At 48.3% G+C, this 26,998-nt stretch overlaps 3 protein-coding genes across 5 annotated transcripts in view; 1 reads left to right on the forward strand and 2 right to left on the reverse strand.

The window, feature by feature from the left end:
• Nucleotides 1-20,182, forward strand: part of LOC106887754 (F-box only protein 6-like) — a 60,533-nt gene extending 40,351 nt beyond the window's left edge. Inside the window, exons 3-8 of one of the 2 annotated variants that reach the window (XM_014941469.1) lie at nt 14,289-14,443; nt 16,283-16,606; nt 17,179-17,305; nt 17,984-18,079; nt 18,396-18,531; nt 19,247-20,182. In XM_014941469.1, coding sequence (XP_014796955.1) covers nt 16,348-16,606; nt 17,179-17,305; nt 17,984-18,079; nt 18,396-18,531; nt 19,247-19,393 — 765 coding nt within the window. In that variant the 5' untranslated portion in view covers nt 14,289-14,443; nt 16,283-16,347 and the 3' untranslated portion in view covers nt 19,394-20,182. Of the gene's footprint in view, nt 1-14,288; nt 14,444-16,079; nt 16,180-16,282; nt 16,607-17,178; nt 17,306-17,983; nt 18,080-18,395; nt 18,532-19,246 lie in introns of those variants that run through there. The other variant, XM_014941468.1, reaches the window with a different exon arrangement.
• LOC106887755 (F-box only protein 2-like) lies at nt 10,551-16,107 on the reverse strand. Its single transcript, XM_014941470.1, has 6 exons — nt 16,027-16,107; nt 14,243-14,518; nt 13,027-13,153; nt 12,834-12,929; nt 12,344-12,479; nt 10,551-11,913 (listed from the first exon to the last, which is right to left on the reverse strand). The coding sequence occupies exons 2-6, from the start codon at nt 14,490-14,492 to the stop codon at nt 11,779-11,781; spliced, it is 744 nt and encodes a 247-aa protein (XP_014796956.1). The 5' UTR covers nt 14,493-14,518; nt 16,027-16,107; the 3' UTR covers nt 10,551-11,778.
• On the reverse strand, nt 19,491-25,080 carry MAD2L2 (MAD2 mitotic arrest deficient-like 2 (yeast)). Of its 2 annotated transcripts, XR_001411956.1 has the most exons (9): nt 24,839-25,080; nt 24,482-24,600; nt 23,847-23,918; nt 22,869-22,969; nt 22,661-22,755; nt 22,482-22,555; nt 21,342-21,434; nt 20,691-21,068; nt 19,491-19,620 (listed from the first exon to the last, which is right to left on the reverse strand). XR_001411956.1 is itself a non-coding variant. In XM_014941467.1 (8 exons), exons 1-8 carry the CDS (start codon nt 24,876-24,878, stop codon nt 21,027-21,029), a joined length of 636 nt encoding a protein of 211 aa, XP_014796953.1. In that variant the 5' UTR covers nt 24,879-25,080; the 3' UTR covers nt 20,614-21,026. The 2 variants fall into 2 exon arrangements, 1 of the variants encoding a protein (XP_014796953.1); XM_014941467.1 differs by lacking the exon at nt 19,491-19,620 and having other exon boundaries at nt 20,614-21,068.
• Nucleotides 25,081-26,998: the final 1,918 nt, after the last annotated feature.

The raw sequence follows: 26,998 nt of genomic DNA on the forward strand, positions 1-26,998 counted from the left end.
TAATTCCAAAGAAAGACAGTGTAAAGAAACATCCCTGTCATTAAACAGTCTTCAGAGCTTTGGTTAAAAGATTTCCAGGTGGCAAATGAATGCCTCAGTGGATTCTGTGTCAATTGACTCATGATGTGATTGACTGATGGTGTCTAGTCTCGTATCGAAGCTGTCCTTGACGTCTATCACCTGGTTCCTTCCCTGGCTGCAAGCATGGGATGAAAAGACTGCAGTGGGATGCACAAAAGCCCTGGTGACCATGCTGGGAAGGAGTCCAGAGTCTGGCCTGGGACTAGGTCTCTCTTGAGGTTACAATCCCCAAAGTATCAAGGACGTTGGGTTAATACCCTTGGGTTTACTGTTTTGGTGAAGGTTGTGGTGTGTGGGATCCGTGCTCTGTAGCAGTGTCACTCCTTGTTCATCAGACAGTCTGGGTCACCTTCCTGTCTCTGGTAATGATCTAATAATCAGAGAGGATGGTCTGTGCCAGCGTGTCCTGTCTGTTCTTGGGTTGGGTGCCTGAATGAGACAGTGATGGCATTCACAGGCATTCCTGCACATCCCAGGAGGCACACTGAGTTTGTTTCTCACTGGAGTTTTGTGCTTTTTTTCTCCAGCCCTAGCCTGCAGATGTTTCAAGCTCTGCCTACTGCTTTTTGTGGGGCATTTGCTGTTTCTAAAGGTGCTACTCATCCTTATCTAGTGATTTGCAGATACACATAGGGTAATTTCTCCAGGTCTGTTTCCAGGTGGGACTGTGATAGTGTCAAGTAGTTAATCGGGCTCTGTGGTCTCTGGGGTCAGCTTCAGACTCCTGATTACCTGTGTGGATGAGCCAGGGAGTTGCTGCTGTGCATATTGATGAGGATGAGCTTTCTGTGGGAGCCTGCCAGGCTTGGGGGGTGATGAGCAGAGCTGAAGGTAAGACCCCAGAGAGGGGAATGCTGCCTGGTGTCAGGGGCAGAACAGCTCAGAGGGTGTGAATTGCACAGCAGGCATGGGTGCAAATGTGGCTGTGAAACACACTCTGTAGCACTGCTCCTGCAAGCAGGGCAGTTGGCTGCAGCAAAGCCCTGTCTCTGGGACACTATGGACAGAGAAAACAAAAAGACACTGTGGCTCATCATATGGGTCTCTATCGGTGTGCTCAGACTGCTGTGTGTTACATCCCCTGTGTTGTGCTCTGTTGCTTTGTTCACGCTGGCTGTGCAGGGTCTGTCTGCCCCTGTATGCAACTCAGCAGGACTTGTTCCCAGGAAAGCCTCCTGAAGACTTTTGAAAGGCCAGAGGAGCAAAGTGCATTGAGGCATAAAATTTAGTCACAATCCAAAGGAAGGTAGCAGCTCCTCATCTGGACAGGAATTGCTTTCACCTTGGTTGTTCCCACCCCCTCCTATCCAACATCATTAGACTTAGGAAGGAGCAAATGTAAAGGAAAGGTTTGAAAGCAGCCTGGAAAAGCTTGGCTGGGGTTTCTGGGTCATAGTATACAAATCATTAGGAAAACAGCAGCACCTCTGCCTCTCAGTAAGCTCTAATGCTCTCTGGAGATGCAGGTTAGCAGTCTGGCCAGGCTGCAGTGTGGGGAGATAAGGAAATAGGCATGATTAAATTATCCAGGCAGTTCAAAGGTCTCTGTAGGTGGCTGCTCCTTGGTTATGTGTAGGGGAAGGCTGTAGGATTGCTAATGAGTGTAACCCCTAAGGGAGGAGACCCAGAGTGTGTTGCTGAATCCTGGCAGCTCTTGGCTCAGGGGTGTTCGCTGTTGGGCACAGACATCCAGGGGCTTGGTGGTACCAGCTTCCAGTGTCACTACCCAGCAGTGCCCCGCTCTCTGACAAGAGGCAGTGTGGTCCCTCATTTTGCCTCACTCTCCACACACCCCAGGGTATTTCCTGGCTGTTTCTCTACCTGCCAGACACATAACAAGCCTTTCAGCTACTGTCTGCCACCCAGATGTGCAGCAGCGGTGTGCTCGGGGGGGAGAGCTTGTCTGGATCCCCATCTGACACCAGCTGGGTATGGTTATTGAGGTAGGTAGACCTTGGCGCTGTTGGGGCTTGGAAATGAAATGAAATGTCATTCATTTTGCATGCAGGCAAAAAGCACGGTAAATGAAAGGATTAGATGGAGTATGCATGAAGGGAGAGCTCTTGTCCTGATCAATAATTTAAAAATTCCCAGGCAAGTGAGAGTTAGGGCTGCATGTACAAAACAGCTATTTGAGGCTTTAAAAAAAAAAAAAAGCATCAGCAAAAAAAAACCTTCCAAGGAGCTGTGAAAAAGACAAGTTTGTTTGGATTTACTGGTTGTACTTGAGCTCAAAGTTGCAGACAACTGAAACTTATGGATTTATAGGAATGCATTGTTACTTTTATTCAAATTGCCTTAAACACTGTCCATATCACGATAGCATAAGGGAGAATAAAAAACTAAGCCACATCGACTTAGAAGAATGCTGTCATACTGAAACCATAGCAATTCAAATGCTTTTTCTTAATGTATGCTGGTTATGTCCAAACTTTTATTCCTCATGGCCACGTGCTGTGTTGGAGGCTGTATAAAGCAGTAGACAAGGCTTGGCTGGAGAGGAAATGTTCAGAAAACAGGGCTGTGGGCTTGGAATTCTCAGCTGTACTCACAGGCTTCCCGTGTGACTCCCAGCTAAGACAGGCTTATACCTTTGCCATCCCTGTGCTAAAATAGGGATAATAGCTCATGGAAGGTAATAAAATCTCCTGGCAGTTCAGAAGCATGTGGGTGTCATGGCCCTCATTCCTGGAGCAAGCACTGTCTGTATACAGATGAGGAATTAATGCATCCCGTGTGGGTTGTTTTTTTTTTTTTTTGGTAAAAAAACCCAAACTTGCTTTTTAGGCTTTGCCTGCCTGTATCAAAGCTCCTTTCCCCACCCCTTTTCCATCCATACTGAATCCCAAAGTCTCTGCTATGAACAGAAGCACTGACCTTCATAACTGTCCATCAGTAGCATCTCCTTTTCTGTAAGGAGTGTCAAACTGTAAGTACAGCAGCCTCTCATTTCTTTGAGCTGAAGCACCCAATGGCAACAAATTGGTATAATTTCCTTTGATTTTCTGAGTTTTCCTCATAGTCACTGCTACCATTAAAATTTCTAGAAAAGAAAGAAGCCCTCTGCTTCTTCAAATGTACCGTGATCCATTTCAGCACCCCACCTGCCCTGAGCGTAGCCTGTGCTGTGAGGAACAGTGGCCAAGTGGCATCAGCAAGTATTGGTGTCCTTGCTGTCTGTGAAGGGCTGATTTGAGGGCTCTTAGCTCAGATATTCCAGTAAACAGTCCCCAGTCGTGTCATCGAGGAGCTGTTGTGTTGCCTTTGGGGATCCCCAGAACCAGGTGTCCACTTAGCTGCCCCAAATGAAGTGTCAGAGCCTTGCAAGTAAGAAAGAAAGGTCTTACGGTGTGTGCTGCTCTGAACCCCTCCCAGCCAGGGGAGCAGAACTGGCCTTGCCCCAGGCCTGGGTACAAGAATGAGTGTTTTCACATTTGTTGCAGTGGTTTTGGTTCGGTGAGTGTTCCCCCGCCTCTGTCCACTTCTCTCTAGCCCTCTCACCCTCGAGCGCTGTGTTTCTTGGCTGTGGTGCCCTTTGCTGCCCAAGAAGAGCTGCCTTGTACTGTTTATTATGCATTCTGTGCTTCTGGGTGTTCTTGAACTTGACGCAGTCCCCGAGGGCGCAGTGGGAAGCGCAGGTTGGAGCTGTGCTCTCTGCTCTCCTGAGCCCTGGTTTCCACTGGTGGTGGGTGACTGCGAGTTTGGGCTGTGCAGGATGGGGCACAACATCGTCTGAAAAGGGCGACTGGGGCTGCTGCCTGATTATTTTTTTTATATGTTGCTTAGAAACCAAACTCAATATTACCTAACTCCACCAGATCTGCAGTGCAGAACTCATTGCACAAGGGGAAAGGAGGTTTTTTATTTTTATTATTATTTTCTACTTTTTTTCCTTTTACAAGAAATAACTCACTTTTCAGCTGTTGGAGAAGGTAGTAATTGATCTAGAGCTTTGCAGCTTGCCTTCTGGAATGCTTTTATTCTTAATGTAGGAATAAAACTCTGTTAGGTCAAATACACAGCAATAAATACAAGAAGCACATTAGCTTTAATATATTGGATTATTCCACTTGGTGGTGACGGGGAAAAAAGCAAGATTTAATTCCCCTGGCAATGCAGGCAAAGAAAATCGCTTTCCCTACCCATTTTTTTTTTCCGTTAAGTCATTTTTGTCTGTCAATGCCAGTGCTGCAGGCTTTGACAGGGTTTAATTTTACTTTTTTTTTTTTTTTTTTTAACCCTTTAAGTATAACCGTTAGAAGGGGGAAAAGTGTGTGCTCCAATCCTGTGTTTGAAGAAGAAGCCTTTTTCTCCCCAAATATTTGAGTTGTTTCTTTTTTTTTTTTTTTTTGTTAACCTGGTATGAATGTAAGAAGCATTTTCTCCAAGTAAATTGTCCACAAATTCACTCCATGCCTTTTATTTCTAGCTGGTATGACGGATTCCTTCCCTGGTGGGATGTGGGGAGCTCTCAGTACAGTCAGAAAAGCGGGGATTGTTATGAACTGACAGGTCAGGTCAGCTTTCAGCTTCCCTCCGCTGTTGGAGGGGGGCAGGGAGTTCAATGCAGCCGTTCCCCTTCTTCTAGGCGTGCTGGTGTTGGCTTCAGTTCCTACCCTGAGCCTTCCCAGCTCGAACTAGGATTTGTGTCTCGGTGCCAGCTGTTTTCATGGTGTACCACCACCCTTCAGTGCCATAACATCTGTTGCATCTTTCCTGGTGTCCCACAGGCTAGTGGTGCCTCTGGGCTCCCGTATGGTGGTGAACGTACTCAGCAGGGCATGAATTTCTCCCAAGTGATGTGCCTTGCACTGCTGGAGTCTTTCACTGAATCCCATAGTCAGTACTTGTGCCAAACCTTCTCTCATTTTCTTGGGAGACCAATGATATTGGATCCTTTTCCTATAATCCCTGCTTTTTCCCAAATTTCTATTTTATACCAGGAACAGGACAGATGAGAAGAGGCAGGAATGATCCCCTTGCTTGTCATCATGGCAGACAGAGGTAGAAGGTGGCTTTGCTGTGGACCAGGCAAATGGCAGAGACACTACAGCAGAGATTTAGCTTGGGTAACAGAGAGGAAACATCTCAGCATGGGGAAAGACTTTAAGAGATTCTTTGCAGGTGGTAAAGCCTTCATAGCCAGAAACGTTTGGGGAAAAAAAATAAAAGTAGATCAATCTATCAGGAGTGAGGTACAGGTGGGGAGGGTGTGCCATACCCAGGAGAGGGGGCCTTAGAGTAGGCAAACCTTGGTTGTGTAGTGGGGTGTGTGTGTTGGTTTTAGAGGCTCTCTCTCCTGTGTGCAAATTGGCAAGAGAGACTGGGGAAAATAGCAAGGCAGGAGTCTCCATGTCATGGAGACTCCATGAGTCTTTGCACTGTGTTCATCTGTCCAGGCAGAGTTATGGCTCCAATAAGCAGGGCTCCTCCACCAGCACCTAGATTCTATCTGATTGTATTTGTCTAAGACGAGAGAGACTTCACAATGATCCTGCTGGCAATTAATTTGCTTTTGTTCAGCAAGAGTGAACAAGATCTCATCTTAATCTGTTTCATTATTTCTCCTTGTATAGCACAGTGAACACAAGATTAGGTTTAATTTACAAAAAAATGCAAAGTCATTACTCATATCTGGATCAGGATTTTATCTGCTTCGTTTTGCAATGCTTCATGTGTCAGTATTAACGAGAGGAGCTGCATGGTGTGTGGTGAGCTGGAAATGGCACCGCTTGACTTCAGGACCTTTTGGAAGGATTGCAAGTGGCAGAGCTCTGATATCATCCTTCCTCTACCCCCATCTCCTGCCCTTCCTCAGAGAAGAGGCTTTGTGCTCAGGAGAACTAGCCTCTCCCCGCAGGGCAGTGGGCCATGATGCTCTTGGCTCTCATCTCCTTGCTCCTTAGGCAATAGCAGCCCTGGGCATACAGGGAAGAGAGCTATGGGAAGCCAAAAGGAAATGTTGTGGGGTCCATGGCAGTGCCAACCAGAGGCAGGTCTCTTTTGACAGCAGGTGAGAGTTCCCTGTGGTGGTCAGTGTCAGAAGACATCAGGATCCAGACAGTACAGGAAGGTCAAACTGGTGTTTCTGAAACACTCTGTGTGGCTGTGGCTGTGTGTGATGCCTGTGGGTTTATCTGCCCCTGTGCATTGCCCTGCACCTACCTGTGAGTGCTCGTACAACCCATCCCACTGCCCAGTCCCTGCCAACAGCTGGCTCAGGGAGCTGCTCACAGCATGTTCCCTTCTCCTGGTTCTTCTGAAGATGGTACCTACCTCTGCAATACGCTCAGGGGGAGGCATCTCACTCATCTCACTCCCTCCCCTCCCTGGTTAGCACCGAGCTCCTGCAGCAGTTAGATGCGTTCCCCGACGATCCATCAGTCCAGCGAGCACTCTTATGACTTTATTGTGGCCTCTGCCTTTCTGGGAACACTGATTGTGCGGTGGTTAATGGGTCTGCACAGATAGCAGCTCCAGATGAGTTGCTCTAAGTGCCTGCAAGGGAGGTTAGCCAAGGGCACGTGTAATACAGCAGGGACTCTGGCCTCGCTGGGGAGGGCTGTTGAATTTCCTGTGCAAGGAAGGCAGCAAAGTGGCTGTGTGTGCCTGGGCACAGTATGGATGGGGATGCAGACAGCCCTGCTGTCCTGGGTGGGATTCTTCTGAGTCTCATGGGCTGGATTAAGTAAGGAGATACTCTGCAAGGAAGGGAATGTTACTGATTTGACCGATAACTCTAAATAAATCAAGGATAGTGTTGGGCGAGTTGTGCTGCTTCTAATTGAATTAGAAAGGCAGGCCTTGATCTGTGTTCAGGAAAGCTTCCACTGCTCTCTGGTCAGTGCGTTACAGTTTAAAAGACTGCTGGCGTCCCAAGCAAGTGTGTCGTGAGTGTCTCTTGCCCAAGAGGGAACTGTGCTTCCAAGATGCATGGGGTGTCCCAGGTGGCAGGGAGACATAAGGGTCTGTGAAGCAAAAGCTGCTCTGCAAACCATGACAGCAGGCACTTAATGGGGCAAGAAGAGAGAAGGGGAACTTGAGCCAAAGCTGCAGCCAGAAGAAACGAGGTGCAGCGATCAGGAATTCAACACTTAGTGGCACACTTACGACTATTGAGCATCTCTCGGGCGCGGGAAGCGGGAGCCCGCGGCTCGGGGCTGTGCTGCAGCCCGACTGCCCTCTGCCGTCCCGCCGCACCGACGGGAGTGCCCTTCCGCGGGACACACCGGGGCACACGGGGGGCGTCGGACATCGCCCTGGGGGACGGGCTGCGCTCGGAGCGGTGTCCTTTGGGGGCTGTCAGCCCGCTGGAGGAGAAAGCAGGGACAGTGGGGCTGTTGTTACTGCAGGCTTTTACTCCACCGCAATCTGTGCCTGACACAAAACTCTGCCTCAAAAAACGAGGGAGGCTGATTCTCAGCCCAGAAGGGTGCATGTGTGCTTTCATGGCTGTGTCTGGCTTTTCTATTCCTGTGACATCTCTTCCTCACACACCCATCTTGACCATGTACCTTGTCTGTCCTGTTTGGGTTTGTCTGGGTGCCTTTGCTTTACCCGCAGGACGCTGTGGAAGGAGCCCAGCTCTCAGGCAGTCATCATGCTTTCCAGCTTCCCTGAGACTTCCCAGTTGAGCTCTGGGAAGCTGTTCTCCCTGTAACTCCAAAATGCCTCCCCAGTAGGAAAGCATCTTCAGGCCCTTTTTTCCCTAACAGCTAAGGAGACTGAGAAGGACAGGGTGGTTGCTGCCCCATGGACATAAGGAGGAACTGGCTGGGTGGAGGGAGAAGAAGCAGGAGGTGAGCTCAGTGCCAGTGCTCCTCACCCGTGGACTTTGCCTTTTCCTGAGGTATCTGTATGGTGCAGGACAGCAGTGAAGGAGGTGTGGGAATGGCTGTGTCTGAACTGCCAGGGAGGTGGGTGCACAGGGGATATTTCTTCACTAGCCCAGTGTTTTCCAGTTCTTTGGAGGTTTTCTAACCCTGACAGGTTTGTGGGCCCAAATGCAAGGATAAGTCACTGGCTTTCCATCCCATTTGTGACCATACTCATCTTGGCTGCAGCTTTAGGCTGGAAGCTTCTGCTGCAGGTGGGGCTGATGTCCTGCTACCCTGGCTTTCAGGAGGTGCCATTCCCAGCCTCTACAAGCTCTTTGATTTAAGGAGAATCAGTCTCCTAAACTATTGTCCCTTTTACAGCTGGCTAGAACAGCTGGGCTGTAAGCAACAGGGAATTGTCAGATAGTTGTCTTTTTTTCTCCCCCATCCCTCCCATCCCCAGTCTTGAATGCCTGGTGGGGAAGCAAACTCCTCCATCTGCCCACAGTTCCCCCAGGTGGGTAATAATAGATGCTTCATATAGAAAAATTCAATTAGACTTGACAAGAGATGTATGCTAGAGCTTCCTTGCCAGGGCCCCATCTTGCTCTGTTCCTCTGCAAGAGACTTGCTGTAGGAGCTGTTATGAAAGGAAAAACTCTTTTAAGTATAACAGCATTTATAGCCAGGACTGGTGGGTTTAGTAGAAAAGAAAATTACAGTGGGATCTTGCACAACAGCAGCCCCTGAGATGCAATTGTCTACGTAGGACATGAGGCACCGCTGCTGGGAGCAGGAAAGGGCTGTGAGAAGTGCTGTATGGAGGGTTTCTCCTCTTCTCCTGGTGTGTGAGTGTTAAAGCAGCCAGGGTAAGAGGTGTGTTTGTGCCCATGTCTTGGCCAAGAGTGAGTCTTAAACTCTCTCTTTCCGGTTCTCATCATCCAGCAGTTTTGTTCCAGTGTGGGGTGTTTTGGAGGATATTTCCATTCCTGGTTCAGTGTAGCTCACTGCTCAGCTCGGTGGCCTGCCTGAGACAGCTGTGGTGTGCACTGTGATTTGTGCTCAGGAAATAGGAGCCCTTTGTACAGCTTTTGTTGCCATGTTCAGGACTGGGAGGAGACCCCTTTTGTGTGGTTTTGGTTTTCTCCAGCATGAATACTACAGCAATGCTCAATTTTTGTGGTTTATTGTTCAGATTTCGGAGTCTGGGTGATGAAAATATTGGTTATAAATTGCTTGGGGACAGACATCTTTCTGCCTGTACCACACACGGATCTGCACTGGTCATCAGTGTTCCCAAGAGCTACTACGTGGTGTCACACAGCTGCTTGCTGGTGTTGGCACAATAGAAAGCAGAAGGAACCCTCATTGAAGCTGTGTGTGATAAAGCCCTTCAATAGCTGGGAGCTTTAATACAGCTAAACCCTTTTGTTACAGTTGCCCTGACTTTCTGTAATCCTATGAAATTGCATCCTCTCAATTTCCATGAGTCTGTAACATGTGAGGCCCCATTAACCTCCTGCGCTCTGCTCGTCCTGGACAGATGAGTTGACATCACCTTGGAATTGGATGTATGTGTGTGACCCTGACAGCTGATGTGAACATCGGCCCTGCTGGAATGAGGGGGGGATTGGGGGAAGCTGAGCTGCTGGGGAGGCTGTGTCTGTTTAGAAGTTCAGCCCAGATAAGCCTAAAGTGGGGACCATGGCCCTACCCCATATTTACAAGGAACACAGTATCTGAAGGCTTAATCCTGGGGTTTATCCTGACTGAGATCCTGGCTAACAATTGCATCACGATGTGGAATATTGATCCCCTCATTGTACTGATTCCTCAGGCACACATGGAGGCCTAACTTCTTCTGTGGGGCAGAGGACTGGCAGTGAGTTGAATATTAACTAGCACCATTTGTCAGCTTCATTAATGGCTGTGGTGGACAAAGGTGCCTTGTGTGAGTGTGTGCAGAGGTAATGGAGGGGAAGGAGTTAAATTCTGAAGAAGTGCTGGTCTCTCCTGGGTCAGAACCAAGGCTGAGCTGCAGTAGAGCTACAGTTAGAGATGACCTGGAGGGCATCTGTCAGGGCTGGGCTGTGTAGGAGCCTTCCCAGACCACCTCCATGCTGTGCATGAATTCCCACTACGCTTTAAGTGCCCCTCTGCTGCTGCTCTGCAGACCCCTCGCCCATCAAGTGCTTCTGACAGGTTCAAGCTGCTGGGTCAGGAGCACGCACCTCTTTCTGGGAGACTCATGGTGTTATCCAAGACACAATGACTCCTGTTTTGGATGGATTGGCTGACATGGCTCCACATAACTGAACAGAAAAAGCACAGGACACAAACACCCAGCACACAAGGGAGGATCCACACACAGCTGTGTCATTTTATTATGTTTGCCTGGGCTCTGGCTTGGCGTGGCTGTGGCCCAGGAGGCCGGTGTGCCCCAGGCATGCAGGTGCAGTGGTGCAGGAAGGCTGGTGAAGCAGAGGTGCATGGTGTGACCAGCTCAGAAGCTGTCTCCTTTGGCTCCAGCTATACCAGTGCACTCTGTGTGTAACGGTGCACTTCGATGCAAAGGGGCGTTCAAGTGTGTACGTGCTGGTGCCCAGGAAGAGAAAAGAGACAGATGGACACAAAAATCTAAGTGCCCAGCCCAGGAAGGGAAGAGAGACAGATGGACACAAAAATCTAAGTGCCTGTCTCTCTAGGCAGCACCAGCTCTATTACAGGGATGCTCTTTGGAGAGGTGTGGCTCAGGGAAGCTCAGGTGTCTGTTCAGGATGGTGCCTGGCAGCCCTGAGTGATAGCAGAGGCACTAGTGGGAGTAGGTACGATGCTGTCTTGTCAGTGAGCATATGGAATGGAGGCAGACGTGTACTTTTTGCAGACGTTGTCAGCAGGCAGGAAGAACTGAGATCAAGTGGGGCTAACGACAGCTTTCTGCGTGAAGAGTATCTCCTGCCTGCAGAGTCATACTGGAGGACCAGGGTGCTTGTTGCATGAAGCATGCAGAGGCCAGGAAGGGGTAGATAGGTTTGTTTTCATTTGTTCCTGGTGCCCCTCAGTTTGCTTCTAACCCATTTCCCTAAGTCCTTGTTGTCTCTCTCCCAGTAATTGCTCTCCATTGCCATCTGTTTGAAGGAGCCAAATGAAGCCCCAGGGTTGGACAGCAGAGAGGTTTCGGCTCCCAACATTTTGCTTGATAAATGGATGCTGGGAACAGTGTAAGAGAAAAGGATCCAATACCTACTGCTTTGCATTGTCATCCCTAAAGATTAAACTAATAGCACTTGGCAACCAGGCTAGAGCTCCTATGAGGCAAGTATAATGACATCTATGTTTATAAATGGGAGAAGCTAAGGTTCTCACTGCAGGTCATGGAAGCAGGTGATGACAAAGATGAGAGGGCTCTGGGTTTCCCTGGTATGTTCTCAAACACAAGGTCTATGCTTTTCTTTCTTCCTTTTTTCCCCACTCTTTAACTTCCAAAAAATATGCCCAAGCTATCATTTGAAATTAAGGAGTGCCCAAATCTGGGAAGCAGGCAGGAGAGGTGTCTAGCTTGGGCTGGGTGCTAGGGGTTAGGCTTAGGAGAGAAGTAAGGTCTGCAGGATCTTCAGGTGATCTCATGTCTGACGGAGAACATCAGTGCAAGTGGGTGAGCCTGAGACTCCTGTGGTGCACTCACAGCTCTATTCCTGTTCTTTGCATAGTCCACTTGAGGGAAGATGGCTGGTGGCCCCTGGCATCTTGCACGTGCATTCATATGCAGAAAGGTTGTATGCTCTACAGCCTGGAAGCAGCACCATGGAGAAACCATCCAAAGGCCATGGGATGCCCTGAGGGAAGTCAGCTGCAGCATGCAGGCCCCCGTTCAGCACAGCTAGGGCTCCACTGTCACGCTGCTGTTGGTGACGCGGACGCCGTACCATCCCTTCCAGAACAGTGTGTCCTGCCCACCGTGTTCAAAGCGCACAAAGCGAACCCCCGGGCCGTAGTTGGAAAAAGTGTGGGAGATCTTTGGGGCAAGAGACAAAATGGTTGTTGGCAAGTGTCAAACCACCGTGAACCTACCCTCCCTTAGTGCACAGAGCCTGCAGCCCCCCCTGCCCAGGTCATACCTACCAGGGTGGGTAACAATGAGCACATTTACAGTGGGAGTTACTGGAAGGAGCTCTGATCCCATTGTTGTTCAGAGGCCATTGAACCTCTCCCAGTTGGGCATCTCCTTCATCTTACACCTGCAGTGGTGTTTCAGGAAGTTTCCAAATTTTATGTAAGGTAGCCTTCCATTAATAATCCCTTCATTCAATCACAGGGTCATGGCTGCGCAGACATGACAGAGCCTTCTCCTCCTCCAGGAGAACTCTCCTGCTTCTCTCTGCTTCAAAGTAGTCCCGATTCATGCAGGTTGGGTGTCACCTCCTGAGCCCACAGCTGTTACTCACCTCAGTCCAGTTGGCATCATTGTCCTGTGGGATGTCAACAGTCTCGCTTTTGTACTCGGCCAGAACATCCTCGTTCTCCGAGAGCAGCTTCACACAGAGCTCATAGAGGCAGCCGGCATCGCTGCGTCCTGCATACCTGCAAGGAGACCCAAGCTCCCAGCTTGTGTGAGCTCGGCAAAGAGCCAGAGCATGCACTTCCATCTTGCTGAGTGTGGGCTCTACCAATCTCATCAAGTTACTGGGACACTGGTTTGAGGTGGAAATCTGTAATGATTCTTACCCCTGCCCACCATTTCCCCTCATTCCCAGCAGGAACCTGGTCTTTGGTGGCCATATGCACCAAGGTTGAAGCCCGTGGGAGCTGCTGGTGGGTCTGTAAGCCCAGACCCAGCCCTGTCCCACATCTGGGGAATGTGATGGCTGAGGTTTTAAGGCCCAGTGCAGGTATATGCCCTCCCTGCCTGCCTTCTGAGGCATCCTTGCTACTTACCAGTCTCTTACCACAATTTTAGGCTGGGTTGTGTCCATCAGCTCTTCCCAGTAGCCCTCAGCCTTGAGGTCAATGACCTGAGCCTTCCGACACCACCTGAAACACGAGATGTTAATTGGTATCACAGTTTCTTCTGAGACTGGGGGAACCAGAAATGTCCCCTTCCTTGAGTAAGAGAAGAAAGCACCCTTACTCATAAGATGTAACAAAGTATTTATGGACTTCTTCACTAGGGAATTCTTTTCCAAAGTCCCCAGGGAGCTCTTCAATTTTCCAGCCATCACCTCCATTCTCTACCTCTCCCCAGTGCTGCAAGTCGTCTGCAGGTGGCAGAAAAGAGATTTGGATGAGTCTTAATTTCTGTGGGCCTGGGGAACCTGACCTCCTGCTAGAACCCTTCTCTGGCTGGTGGCAGGTATGTTGTTAGATGCAGCACTAATTGTGTATGGAGATGTTTGTTAAGTAGAGCTCAGGCAAAAAACATTTAGTCTGGTTCAACTTAATATTAACAAAGTTTTCCCCACCAAAATGGCTGTGTATGTGTGTGTTTATTTAAGAAAGTATTCCAGTAAAAATATTTAGGCATTCTGAACCATGTCTCAGCACTTTCAGTGTCATAACATAGAATAGCCTGGGGAGAGATGCTGATTGCTTTATTTCTACAGTTTCTAAATTGCTGAGTGGTATTTCTAGAAGCAGTATGGCCTTAAACATTGGGGTTTTCTGCTATTAGCCAGAGGGAATGTGGCTGTTGGAAAAACTTGCAGAAAAATAAGCTGTAAACAAAATGGAGAAGCTGTCTCGGTATTGCTTTGGTCTGTGATGTGTGAAATGTGTTTGTTGCTGCTTGGGTTATGAGGCTTGGTTACTGCTGCTTATTGCTAAGGGTCTTGTAGATCTGGCAAGTGAAGTTCATGGACTATCGGAATAATGGCAGATGGGGTTTGGGCACAGCTCTGTAATGTGGGATGTGGTAAGGAGGGTACAAACACAACGTGCCTGAGCTGCTTCAAGGAAGGAAGCCTGAAGTGCCTGGTGAGCCAAGGGCAGACTGGCTCCTGAGTGGGGAAAGGCTTGATCTTTCCTGTCCTGGGTTGACAAGAAGCAATGTGGAAACCCAGGTGCCACTACCATCACTGGGACAGGGGGTCTGCAAAGGACATTTGTATCCCTGCAGGGGCTCATATAAGGTTGATGTCAAGTAGAGCCCTTTGCAAAGACTGAGTATCTAAGGCCTTCATGCCCTTTAAATGATTTGACCGCATGCATTAAGCAATTTGACTCTTGGGTGAGAGGAAACTGCTGCAACCTGGTGGCAACTAAGGCCTCTTGTCAAAGACTGGAGATGTCAATTCCCAGTGCCTGGTCATCTCTGTGAAATCTGGGGGCTTGTTATGCTTGTCTCTCACCTTCACCACATGGGTTCCTGATGAGATTCTTCCTTTTCTTACTCAGGAAATAGAAGTTTTGCCAGTTCTCTGCATTTTCCTCTGACTCTGCTCCAGTGAGGCCTTCCTGCTGACACTTCAGGATCCAAAGCGCAGCTCCATCGACCAGGTTCTTCCACTGGCAGCAGACCAGGCGGCACACCAGCACCAAATCCACCGCAGGTAGGGAAGCCAGGATTCTGATGAGGACTGCTTCAGGGAGGGACTCCATCCTTGGGCCTGGCTGGGTGGAACTTTCTGAGAGAGAAGGGGGGGAAGAAGTGGTGACACAGTGGTCCTTCGGACATGGGGTCCCCCCACCCTCGGTGGTGTCAAACACTGATGCATTAGAAAAAAAGGAAAATAAGCATGTTATCTGAAAGCAGATTTTGGGGACACAGATTGCTTCCTAACCTCAAGGCCTCCTGACCCCCATGAAGTTAATACCCTGTAGCACGTGAGCAGATCAATATTTTATGTTCTAAGTGAAGCCCTCAGTTAAATCTATCCACAAAATGCAAGGGATTGACATCTGCAATTGTGGACAGTTTGTCAGCTTCCCAGACTGGAACCAGTCCTTCCAGAAATCTCTGTTGCTGCAGAAATCAGCTTCTTGGTAATGATTTCCTCTGCAGAGGGGGGTATCTGGGTGTTTGTTCTGCCTCTAAGAACAATCCTGGCAACAAATGCTGCAGAGCAGTACCCAGGTATCAGTATGAGCATCTTGGCAACCACATCTGCAGTGGCTCGTTCTGTATCTGAAAAACTTTGCCTCAAGGGGCTGGCACTTAATTTCCTTAGTCATGAGCCTGGATAAAGCATAGGTCTGAGCACAACACGAAATAACTCAGCTGATACTCTCTAATATTCCTTTTTCCTATGGCCTTATAACCAGGCAATTAAGTCAGAAGTGTGTGTTTTAACTTCAAGTGCTAATTCTCCATGCTGACTCCCAGCAGCTCTCTGCTGCCCTGAGCTCCAGGGCCAGGTGCTGCAGGAGTTAAGGATGAGATGAGTGCGCAGATTCAGAGCCCCATGTCATCAGTGTGGGACACACTGTGACACTGCTTTGATCCCAGCTGAGTCCTGCTGGGAGGCTGCCCAGGCTGCAGGGAGCTGTCTAGATGCAGCCAAACTCCTCAGGAGTGAGTCACTGAGCCTTGCAGAGCACTAGGAACAAAGCAGGTGAAATATCCTGACATGCTGCTTGATGAAATACAGCAGTGCTCAATCTGGGAATGGGGGGAAGAAATAAGGAGTCACTGCTCTAACAGCATCCTAAATCTGGGTGCTCCAGAGGCAGAGCTGCACTGCAGACAGCAGGAGGAAACTGTCAGTTAAAATTCCCTGGCGTTTATAGGGGTAGCACTGGGGACTCTCTCCCAAACACACACCTTCTACCGCTCAACCGCAGCCCTGAAGGGTAAAATGTCATTATTTTAAAAAGGAAAAAAAAAAAAAAAGGAAAAAAGAGCGCCCATGCTGGCGTCCTGCCCTGCAGGGGTCCCGCACGCCTCCCCCCCGCTGATGGAGCATTTACCGCTCCCCCCGTTCCCGGTGAAGGTCCCCGCCCGGCTTCCCTCTTCCACCCCGACTCTCGGTACCGAGACCCGGCCCACCACCGGCAGAGCCCCCTTCCCCCGGTAGCGCCCATCCCCTGCCGCGCTCCGGTTCCCTGTCCCCCCTCCCAGTGCCTTCCCTCCCGAGCCCCCACCGCCCGGCGGTGCCCCCCGTCCCGTCCCCCGGGAGCCGCCGGCCGCTCCTACCGTGTTCGCTGCTGTGCGGGCGGCCGCGGCTCTGCGGCGGGGGGGGCCGGGCTCCCGAGAGAGGGGCGGTCTCGGCGGGGCCGTGGGGCCGCCCCCCGCTCCGCCCGCTGCGGAAGGGCCGCGCCGCCGAACATCCGCGTCCGGAGGGCCCAGGTGGGGCCGGGTGGAGGCCGGGGAGGGACGGGGACGCGGGGGGGGCGCGGTTCGTGACGGAGTCACGGGATTAATTCGTGCAAACGCTGCTTCTTTCCCGAAGCCCGGCGCTGTAGGGTCCCCGGGATCTTCCGCCGCGTAGCCCGGCGCGGAGGCCGTCGGTCTGCCATGACGACCGTCCTGGACCTCCCCGAGGATGTCCTGGTGGAGCTGCTGTCCCTGCTCCCGGCCCGGGACCTGCTCCGCGCCTGCAGGCTGGTCTGCAGGCAGTGGCGGTACGTGGTAGACCTGACCACCCTGTGGAAGCGCAAGTGCCAGCGAGAGGGGTTTTACACGCAGAATTTGGACAGAAGCATCACTGACTGGAAGATCTTCTACATGCTCTGCAACTTGAAGAGAAACTTAATCAAAAACCCCTGTGCCGAAGGTTTGTTTCATTATTTATAGCAGGAAGCTAAGAGTTTCCTCTCCATCAGCATGAGTCAGTGTTCTGTGTTACTCAAGTGCTGCTGGTGCTCCAGGACCATGCTGCTGGGGCTCTGTGGGCTCAGAGCCACGAGCAAACGCCTGCGATAAAAGTGCCGTGGGTGGATGAGGTTCTGGTAAATACATGTCTGTGGTTGTGACCAGAAAAGTCCCCGTGGTGAGGAAGGCCCAGAGCTGTGGGCAGCGACGGTTAATGTGCACAGCAACTGCAATATGGTGATGAGGCTGTTGGGTGTTGGGACTAAAGATTCAGGCAGCTGGGGGACATTTTTGGCAAAGGCTTGATTAATATGATTACAGTAATTCTACTTTATTACTGATTATGAGTTTCTGATGTGGTCAGAAAGTTGCTACCTGTTGTCCAAGCTGCTGACAGCCCCATTAAAAGTAATGGCAAAGTAAAGCAGGAGTCACTCCCAGCTGTAGTCACTCCACCCGAGTCTGTAGCAAAAGCAGATACTGCTGGAAGCTGAAGTGAGGTCCTAACACTCATGTTGGTATCTATGTTTATAGAGAAATTTCAGCACTGGAAACTTGATAAAAATGAAGGAGATAAATGGAAGATTGAGGATCTGCCTGGAGCTCATGGAAATATGATGCCAGACCCCGAAGTACACAAATACTTTGTCACTTCCTATGGGTAAGAGCTGGATTCCAGTAACCTGGAGCTGGAAGACCTGATTCCTCCTGCTTTCTGAAGTTGGGTGTCTGGAGGCAGGTCACTGAACCTTGGCCCATGGGTGGGAAAAAGGAGCTTAATTAACCTTTTATACTAGTTAGTCTAAAGAGACAGGTGTGCTGCTGAGAGAATCGCAGCACGTGCTGAACTCCTCTGTCCCTACCAAGAATTCCCTGTAACTTTTATAGTCATGATAACCCACATGGGATCTCTGCTTCTCTTCTGCCAGAGATGGTGGGCAAAGGTTAAGTATGCTAATTATGTGCGCTTTACCTGATGAGGTCAAAGCTCTGTAACCTCTAGGAATGGTCGGTGTGTCTGTCATGGTAACAGCTTGCAATAAAAGCTGTCAACAGAGGGAGATTAACTGCTTTTACATCCATTAAGCAGCAGTTTCCTGTTGGATATACACTGTACAAGCACAGGGACCCCTCTTAATCCAGCTTTTATGGGGAGTGAAGCTGATCACTTCCTTGTCTAGTTCTGGCTACACAAAATGACGTGCCTTGGCCATGTCAGCCTCGTGGGCCTTCAGGGTCTGGTTGGGCTTTTGGTAACAAAACTGTCAGGCAAAGTGTGGACGTTAAGAGGGAAGAGATGTGTTTTGTGAAAGTGTGACTATTTCTTTTGCTCGTGCAGGCCATGCTTCAAGTCTCAACTCATTAACCTGCAGAAAGAAGGATACTGGAATCAGTTGATGGATGAGAAAAGGCCTGAAATTGTAGTCAAGGACTGGTAAGTGTACGCTCTGAAAACTAGAATTTCTGGCATTGGCCTAGAGCTAAGCTAGGCCTCCGGAGCTTTTCATGTTGTAAAATTAGCTCTTTATCCTTTGGGAGTTGTAGCTGTTGAGCAAAGCATGAACTAAATCTGAGTTTATTCAGTGGGCTGTGACAAGCAGGACAGGTGGAAGCTTTAGAACCTTTTCATAGCTGTGGGGATGACATTCCTTTTCCTCTGGGGACAGGGATCCCCTTGGATACTGGTTTTGAATACCAAAGAAAACTGAATGCTGTAGATACAACCCTGCTCCTTGGTTCCTCCCCTCTAGGTATTCTGCCAGGTTTGACTGTGGGTGTCGCTACGAGCTGACAGTGAGGCTGCTTTCTAAAGACTACATTGTCCTTGAGGAGTTCCACCCCGAGCCAGTGGTCATAGAGCAGTGGAGTGATGCCATGTGGAGAGAGGTGAGCAGCAGCCCTGGGGGCAATAGCTTGGTATCAGTGTTTGACACTTGAATCCTGCAAGTCTTACCTGGCCAAAAGTCCCAAGTGGACCTTCTCTCTCTGCTCCTCAGCGTCCTCTACTCAATACAAAAGGAAGTCCTTGCTGTTGACGACGCTGAAGACATAGTAGTGCTGTGAAGGAGCTATATTCCCTTAGTAGGTGCCCAGGATTCTCTAGAGGATCCCCTGGGCTCCTGTGTCATTTTAGCTCCATCTCTTTAATTGTTTCTGTTTTTTTCACTTAAGTTTTTGTCTAAATAACTACGTTACAAGAGCACGGGTTTTATTTTTATTGGATCAAAAAGCTTTGTTTTAAAACTACTGCATGGATGTCATTTGAAGTGTTGCAGACATTACTTTCCTTAAACTGCTAAATGTGTTTAATTGGTTTGACTGGCTGTAGATTCCCCATTACATTGTTGCTTATGTGCTAAATGTACCAAAGAATCAAGCTTAAGGTTACGTTTGACTTAGGGAGGATTTCAGGGCAGAAGCCCGAATGAGAGAGGCTTTTTACCCATCCCTCAAGAAAGGGGTATGGTGCACTTTCAATTAAAGATACCTTAGAATGAGTGTTTCCTGAGACCAGGACTCCCATAACTGTAGTTGTTTGAGTGTCTAGGTCAGTATGGGTTTATTTAAGCAAATTCAGAGGAATTTTCTTCTTTCTCTCCAGATTTCTCACACCTTCCAGAATTACCCACCTGGAGTTCGTTACATCTGGTTTCAGCATGGAGGCCAAGACACCCAGTTCTGGGCAGGATGGTACGGGATCCGAGTGACGAACACCAGCATCACCATCGGACCCCTGACGCGGGTATGAAATACAAGTGTCTGCTTTTACCTCAGGACTGTAACCGGGCGGTCTCAGGTGCACTTATTTCTCTGTACTCCTTGGTGGGTGTCCTGGCTTTGTCTTGCACAGATGATCCCAAATAGAAGCAGCCAGTTCTTCTTGCAGCAGAACTTCTGCAGGCCCAGCCCTCTGGAAGGACTTGTCTTCCTCTTTCATTCTCTTGTACCATGGATGTTACTGCAATTACTAGTGCCCTTCCACAGGAGGAACATTAGGACAATTAAATGACACGTCTTTTCTACTTATTATGTCCTTGTGCTACAGATAAATGCTTGTCTTAAATGGAAAACCTTTCTTTTTTTGTTTATGTAACTTATGAAAGATAAGACTAAAATGTTTCATTTCAGATTATCAATCTGAAGGGCTCTGCTACAGAGAGATTTATTTTGTATAGTATTTTCCCATTTCATTTTAATTCTGTATAAAAACATGTATCTTTCACGTCAGTTCTTTCATAAGGGAATAGTCAATGCTTTTTCAGAAATGCTGTGTCATTAGTACTTAATTTCTTACCGTTTCTGTAAGCATATATGATCAAAAAGGTATATACCTTCCCTGTCCCAATACAGCCCAGCATTGTTTGAATAAACAGCTACAGAAAGAAAGAGGAGATCAGGAATCCTGGAAGGTGGTTACCTCACAGCATAAGTGCCTTTTGATTGTGCTGGGCTTTCTCCATGCTGCCTTTGTACTCCCAGAGTATGTGGTTTGTACTGAAGAGTCTAACCCTATATAAAATGTTAAAGCAGTGCACAACCTGCATCTGTATTCTTGCTTTTTTTTTTTTACTGGGAGGAAGCAGCAGGTACTACACTGTCTTATCAAACTGTCTGAGCAACAAGCTCAGCTCAAATACTACAAACCATGTCTCGTACCCCTGTATGCACAGAGCCAATGCTAAGGCCTCCTTCCATCTGCTTCGGTAGGTGTAGGATTAGTGTTTCCCTTGTCCATTTGTCAGGTGTCCTTGCTGACAGACAAACTCCACCTGGCTAATACCACTTGTGGGTGAAAGCTCTCCTGTGGAAAGGGGAGACAGAGGTTGTAATAGCCTCTTGTGGGAACTGACAGATCCCACCTGTGTTCCAGGAAAGGTGTGGAATGTGGTGGAAGCTCCACGGGAAATACAAATACTTCCTCAGTGAAGGGGGGGAGGCTGGTTTGGACAGAACTCGGCCTAGTTCAACTGGAGTAAAACTTCATATTTATTGAAGACTAGTTGGGACAGTCACAGTGGACAGACACTACATAAGGCCTCGCTCACCTTTAGTACGAGCCCGTCGCTGTGTCGCTGCGCTGTGCAGTGGAGATGCCCTGTTGAGGTGAGACCTGGATCTGTACAAAGCGCTGACCGCGCTGCAGGGACTGGCTGTAACAAAACCTACACTCACTCACACGTGAGCGTCCAGGGGAACAGGCTCTGGCTCCACATTCCAAGTCAGTTCTATATACACTGGTAAGAGCACTTGAAATCGAGGCAGCAGCTGCTCTACATTCACCCGGAAGGCCAGCTGAAGAGACGGTTATCAAGGTATGGTTTGTGTTGTATCTTATTCCACTGGAAGATCAGATGAGGCTTGAAGGCAAGGAAGATATGGAATCAGGTGCCTTTGTGTGCTCGCTCTTCTACGTACAGCTGCATCTGGAGAGAAACAAGCATCAGCTCCCTTTGACATGCAGGTAGGTGCATGGGAGAAAAGTCCGCAACAGCTAAAGAGGAGGATTTTGTACCTTCCCCCATAACCAGGTTTCCTATTTTATTATGAGGAGTCTTGCCCTGTTTTGATTTGTAGTACAGGCTACTGCTCAGCAGTATTAGAACTGTCACCCTGGAGAAACTGCAGAGCTGGCATCAGAGTAGACAAGCCTTAAAACCACGTACAGTTTCTGGCACCTCTGGGGCCAGAACACTCACCTTTAAGATGTCAGATGTCATCGTTTTCAGGGGAATGAGCCGGGGGTCGTGCATGTGCACATCTTGTTCGTCAGCGAGGATCCACGGGAAGTCCTAGGGGCAGGAGCACAAGGTGCTTTATTTGCAGAGAGGCTGGCAGAGGCTGTAAGGTGAGCCCTGAGCTCGCCCTCAGCTCTACATCAGTGTTAAGAGAATGGGAGATCTAGTGGCTGAGGGAAGAAATGGGTAACTCAAACCTTTCATAACAGCAAAACTTAAAACATTGCACACTTGGCCCTGAGACTCAGTGTAATTAGCTTTAGTTACAGCATCAAACTATAACGTTAACCCACTTATCCAACGGTGACATCTCACGTGCTTAAAAGATATACTCTTAGCTGTCCTGAACTAGCACATTCTGTTCATTACACCACTGTTTAACTGCAACTCCAAAATGCTGAGGCCATGGATTTATTTCTGTCCTGCCTTGTAAGGTGAAAGGTTGGCCGACTGTACTACCGGTTTCCATGACTAAGCAGTACAGAGCAAACTCTCCTTTGGAACAATCCTGTACTTCACTTGCTGTATTGTGCCTTAAGACACCCAAAATAACTTGGCTTAGGGAAAAAAGTTTCCCTGCACCTAAGCAAGGATTCGTTAAAAAAAGGGTCCTGCTTTAAAAAGCGATCTGTATACGCTTTCCTGCAAGATAAAATATATTTGTGTACTCAAACCCCACTAGTTTCCTTGACTCTTAGTCTTCCTCGCTATTTGTAAAGAATCAGCCATCCAAACACAGTGGATATGAAGCAAAGGCGCTTTTTTTATTGTTGTTACTTAAATTCAAGTACCCGTTCCCTATGCCAGAGTACTTCTGAGCAGGCAGGCTTTGTGCAGTGAGTGTCCTTACCTTCCTCAGTTCAGGTGTTGAAGCAGCTTTTGTCTGCAATTGTGGCTGGTGTGTGGTGAATGTGCTCAGTCACCTCAGTGTAAACCATTTTAGCACATGCAAAGCAAAACTGTGAAGTGCATCATGTTAAGCTGATGTATGTGTTTGAAATCTAGTGGCCTTAACCTTAGAGATACCAAAAACTCTTTAATTTGTAGTCTTTTCTCTGCAGGTTGCTCACACGCAGTCAGGGAACTAAAGATCTCACCCACCTTTATCACCTGGATCTTTTCCATGTTCCGTGTGGCAGCCTCCCGTGTGTGAACCAGAACTGTGAAGGTGCAACCTGCAAGAGAAATGGTAGGCTCCAGATCAGGGGACAACTGCCAGAGGAGGGGACAGCACCTATTGCTGCCACAAGTCAAGCAAGGCCGTGCATGGCCGTGTTTACCTGGGGGATTGTTGTCAAGCACAGCATCGCACACGCTGATCTTCAGGATGAAGGCACGCAGTAACTGCTCCACGTGGGACAGCAGGGACTCTGAGCTGTTGGGGAGACAGCAGCTGTTAGAGGTGTGCAGCAAAGCACGGGGGCCTGGAGCTGCCTCCAAACACCGCTCAGAGGCGTTGGATGCCACGGGCAGGAATGGAAACTTTACCTAATGGAAAGAAGAGGTGGCTGGGTGATCTCGAAGACAAATCTCTCCACAGGGTGGTGCTCTTTATCCAGGATCACCACTACGACTTTCTCCACATCGTTCTGCAAGAACAAAGATAGAAAAATACCTTCCTTAAAACAAGCTGTCCCTGCCCCCAGTCTGCTTCACAGACTGCTGATGAAGCAGGAGTATGCTGCCTTGTTGTGGCTCACAGCACTAGCGGTTATCCAAAGTGTGAGCACTGACGGATTATTATTACCAATCAGAAAAAAATGCTTTTACAAAGCCATTTCTTGCTAGATGTTGAACTGACAGCTTATCACTAAGGCCAGGAGAAATGAAGTGCTGTAAACAGCACACTTCTCTAGATACTGTTTTGGAACAAAGGAGGAAATGTACAGCTATCTCACTGTGTTGCTCAGGAACGGACAACGACGAGGAAGTGAAGATAAGCTTAGACCGTTGGCCAAATACAGCAGTTTCGTACTATCGCAACGTAAAACTGACCTCTCTCCATTCTCTAAATGTGCATTAAGGTTGTCTCTAAAAAGTAGAGAATGCAAAATCTGCAGTTTCTTACGGACACATCTTTCTCTCACAAAACCTAGAATTCAAACCTACCTTTGCTTGCTGGCTTACAGCAAAGCAGTCAACTATTCTGCCAGACTGGTACTTGAATGTATTCAAAAGCACAATGTTAACATGTAGGATGATGTGACTGAAGATATATAGCTGCATCTCCTCATGTGCATGTATTAGATGTAACTAAATGCCAATGGTCAGCAGTAAGGCTGGGCCTTAACTGCAAGGGAAACTTATGGATGATATTTTTATTTTTATTAGTACCTTTATCAGCTCATACATTGTGTATAATAAATTTGTAAATAAATTTTGCAATGAAGACAGTATTTCTGTTCTCTGATTTTCTATCAAAACCACTTGCAGTACTTTGTGGCCCAGCCCCTGATAGGATCTTACCTTCTCGAGCAGCGGCTTTACGCAGTGCAGCGTGTCCTGGATGTACTGGTTCAGCTCGGGGTGGCAGGACATCTGCAGCAAACACAGAATGGTCAGGGCTGGGTGCTGATGGGAACCAGGACAAGGCTACACGGGGAGATCTGAACAGAAGCACCAATGTTGCAGAAGTGCCAATGTCACAAGGCACCTGAGTCATGCTTCAAGTAGAATTCTTCACCACTAACCTGCCACTTCAAACCAGTAACTCTTTCAAGGAGGGGTTAATTAGCTGAGGCAGATCACTGTACCCACACAGTTGTAGTATACTGGGAATATATACCCACAACAGCATATTAGGAATAGCATATTCCAACCATCTCTACTTCCTAGGAAGCATGCTTTTGTGTTACCTTACTGCACATAGCTGGGGAAGCCGCCTACTAGTGCTGTCCATGATCTGCTTGTTCCATGAGCACTGCTGTATCCTCAGCTACGAGGCTGCTTTCCCTTTTGACAGGAACTAAATTCTCTTCAAAAAATGAGCTTGCACATTAGAACAAACTCTGGAAGTGATTTAGTTTGTTCTGGTGAGTGTTGACTGAACCCCACTATTTCGCTTCTCCACGCGGCTGTCAGCTTCCAGGACAGTCTCCTACCTGGACAGGTACATTGTATTTTTTCCTCTTCTGAAAGATCCCAATAGGGTAAACTTCTCTGACATACAAGATAAGGTGAACAGCCACTTCCAGAAATTCTGAAAGAACATCTGCAACAACTGAAAAACAAAAGTAAATGATGCTGAAGCAGGGAGGGGTGGAAGCACACACAGTAATACCAGCTACTCAGAGGAATTATTTTTTTTTTTAAGGTATTTTTCACTGAATAAATTTCACCTGCTTCCCCTTAGCTGCAGGAAGTTTAGGGACAGAGCAACCCTCCAATTGTGATCTCACAAGCTCATGTCCAACAGGAAGCCTTGCCAAGCCGTACCAGTTTGCAGCACAACACATTACCTTGCCCGAAGTTCAGGTCCTGCCGCGTGAGAGTGGTCATCTTTCCCAGAGCCTGGAAGTAACCACAGAAAGAATGTTTACTCTCTGGCTCCTGTATTATTAATATAGTCAGCTCAGGGAGCCATCCACTTCCCCTGTGGCCCTGAGCTCCCCCAAAAACCTGTCCTCTGTGCCTAGGCACAAGCGTGTCAACGCTGTCACGACAACTCTGCAGGGCCCACTGGGAGAGGTTTAACCACCTCTGTAACCTACATGTCATCAGAAATCACCAGAACTGCAAAAACAGAGGACAGTAGCATTGCTGTGTTCTGGCCCACACCTCAGATCACTCATCATTTAATTCCTGCTTTTTTTTTTTTAAATTGGTTTTTATTAAAAAAAAAAAAAAATAGCGAAAAATCTGTCCAGTTCACAGTTCTTCACTGTCTCCCTCCCTTTTTGATACATTTTGCTAGGACTGGAGAACTCTGTTCCTAAGACATAAGGAAGTTTAGACAATCACTTTTCAGTAGCACAAGGAAAGTTATTTTTTTTTTAAAGCCACACAAATGTTGCCATAACATACTAGAACATACACCTTTTCTAATCCCTATATTGTATCATAAAACAAGAACTGGTCAGTTTTATGGGTTTATTCCTACACCACCACCACAAAGCACTGGTTGTTCAGGCATCTTCCGCCAACGCTACACAAGAAAGGTGCTCAACTGCTGTCCACTACCAACAGCTTCGGAGCATCTTTCTTTAGTCCCAAGGACACCAAACCCTGCACAGTTGTGTAATTCAGTTAACACTAATTTGTCACACAGAGTCATGGAGTATCTTGGGCTGGAAGGGACCCATAAGGATCATGGAGTCCAGCTCCCTGCAGGACTACCTAAACCATAGGACTGACTAAGAGCATGATGTTCCTTGAACTCTGCCAGGCTTGGTGTCCTGACCACTGCCTGGGGAGCCTGAAACTTGTGACATTTATAAACAGCATCACATTAGACAGCCATTAGATACCACGTGCAAACAAACAGCACACGCTGGGGCTCAGCTTTCCAATGGCTTTCTTTATATAGTGAAGAACATGCCTTACACTTTTGCTTAAAATTATGTACAGTGTACACCATTTTCTGTTATGAATTTTGTTTCATTATTTTTATCCATACTCTCTGCACACATGCAAACTCTAACCACTAATAGAAGCAGTTTTTTGTTCATAAATGGTGTATGTCTTTAAATGCCTCCAGGTGTGCCCTGGCTCCATCAGTAACAGGGGTGTCTCACACAGACCCTTGATGAGCCACAGACATTCCAATCACTTCATTAGCCACTGATTTTCAAGCTGCTCCAGCTGCAACAAATCAGGTTGTTCAGACCTACAGAGAAGTACTTCAGCCTTCCTAACACAGGGAGCTACTATCCTCTCCTTTTTTAAATAGGAATCTTACCATTCTATACAAAGACTCCCTGGAATATTAGTGACCTGCTACAATAAATAGAATTAAGATACTTAAGCATCTCTCCAGCGCCTCAGCTGCAGGGACTCTCAAATTTGTACAAAAGATCTGTATCACAGTAGCATAAAGAATGGGTGTTTTCACGGAAGCATGGAATTGTCTGAGTTGGAAGGCACCTCTAGGGATCATCTAATCCAACTCCCCCTCTAAAGCAGGATTGCCCGGAGCATATTACTCAGGATTGCACCCAGGTGGGTCTTGAAAATCTCCAGAGAAGGGGACTCCACAGCCTTTTTAGAGGTTTAGGTTCACGTCCTCACCTAGACATCCCCCTTTCTTAAACTGAGGCCCCAGTGGAGCAACAGCACCCCAAGAGACCCACCCTTAAACGCAGTCACAGGCCTAAGAACCACACATTTCATGCTCCCTCAGCTTCAGGCTTTGGAGTAACTGGGCAGAGCGACGCTGCAGTTAATTGCCTTCCATCTACTCATTTGAATTTCCTGTGCTGTATGAGGTCAGTTGCCAGAAAACGCCACCTCACCTTCCCACAGGGCACGGAGGGCCGGCAGGTGAAGGTGAGGAGGGTTAACTAGGGAAGGTAACTAGCGCTTCCTTCGGGCTGCTTTCTGGCAGCCAGCACCCCTTGTGCCGGCATTCCAGCAGGGCAGTGCAGGGGGCAGGGGCAGCGCAGAGGGCAGGGGCAGCGCAG

Source organism: Calidris pugnax, unplaced genomic scaffold (genome assembly GCF_001431845.1).
Source record: "Calidris pugnax isolate Ruff unplaced genomic scaffold, ASM143184v1 scaffold82, whole genome shotgun sequence".
Taxonomy (NCBI): domain Eukaryota; kingdom Metazoa; phylum Chordata; class Aves; order Charadriiformes; family Scolopacidae; genus Calidris; species Calidris pugnax.

What these genes read in the sequence shown, in the direction of transcription:
- LOC106887755 (XM_014941470.1), bottom strand. Translation starts at nt 14,492, where the DNA reads ATGGAGTCCCTCCCTGAAGCAGTCCTCATCAGAATCCTGGCTTCCCTA. An exon ending in TACTTTGTTACATCTTATGA is followed by an intron (nt 12,930 to 13,026) that starts GTAAGGGTGCTT and finishes CTCGTGTTTCAG; the next exon opens with GTGGTGTCGGAAGGCTCAGG. An exon ending in AAAATTGTGGTAAGAGACTG is followed by an intron (nt 12,480 to 12,833) that starts GTAAGTAGCAAG and finishes GTCTCCTTGCAG; the next exon opens with GTATGCAGGACGCAGCGATG.
- MAD2L2 (XM_014941467.1), bottom strand. Translation starts at nt 24,878, where the DNA reads ATGACCACTCTCACGCGGCAGGACCTGAACTTCGGGCAAG. An exon ending in AATACAATGTACCTGTCCAG is followed by an intron (nt 23,919 to 24,481) that starts GTAGGAGACTGT and finishes TGTTTGCTGCAG; the next exon opens with ATGTCCTGCCACCCCGAGCT. An exon ending in AAAAGATCCAGGTGATAAAG is followed by an intron (nt 21,435 to 22,481) that starts GTGGGTGAGATC and finishes TCCTGCCCCTAG; the next exon opens with GACTTCCCGTGGATCCTCGC.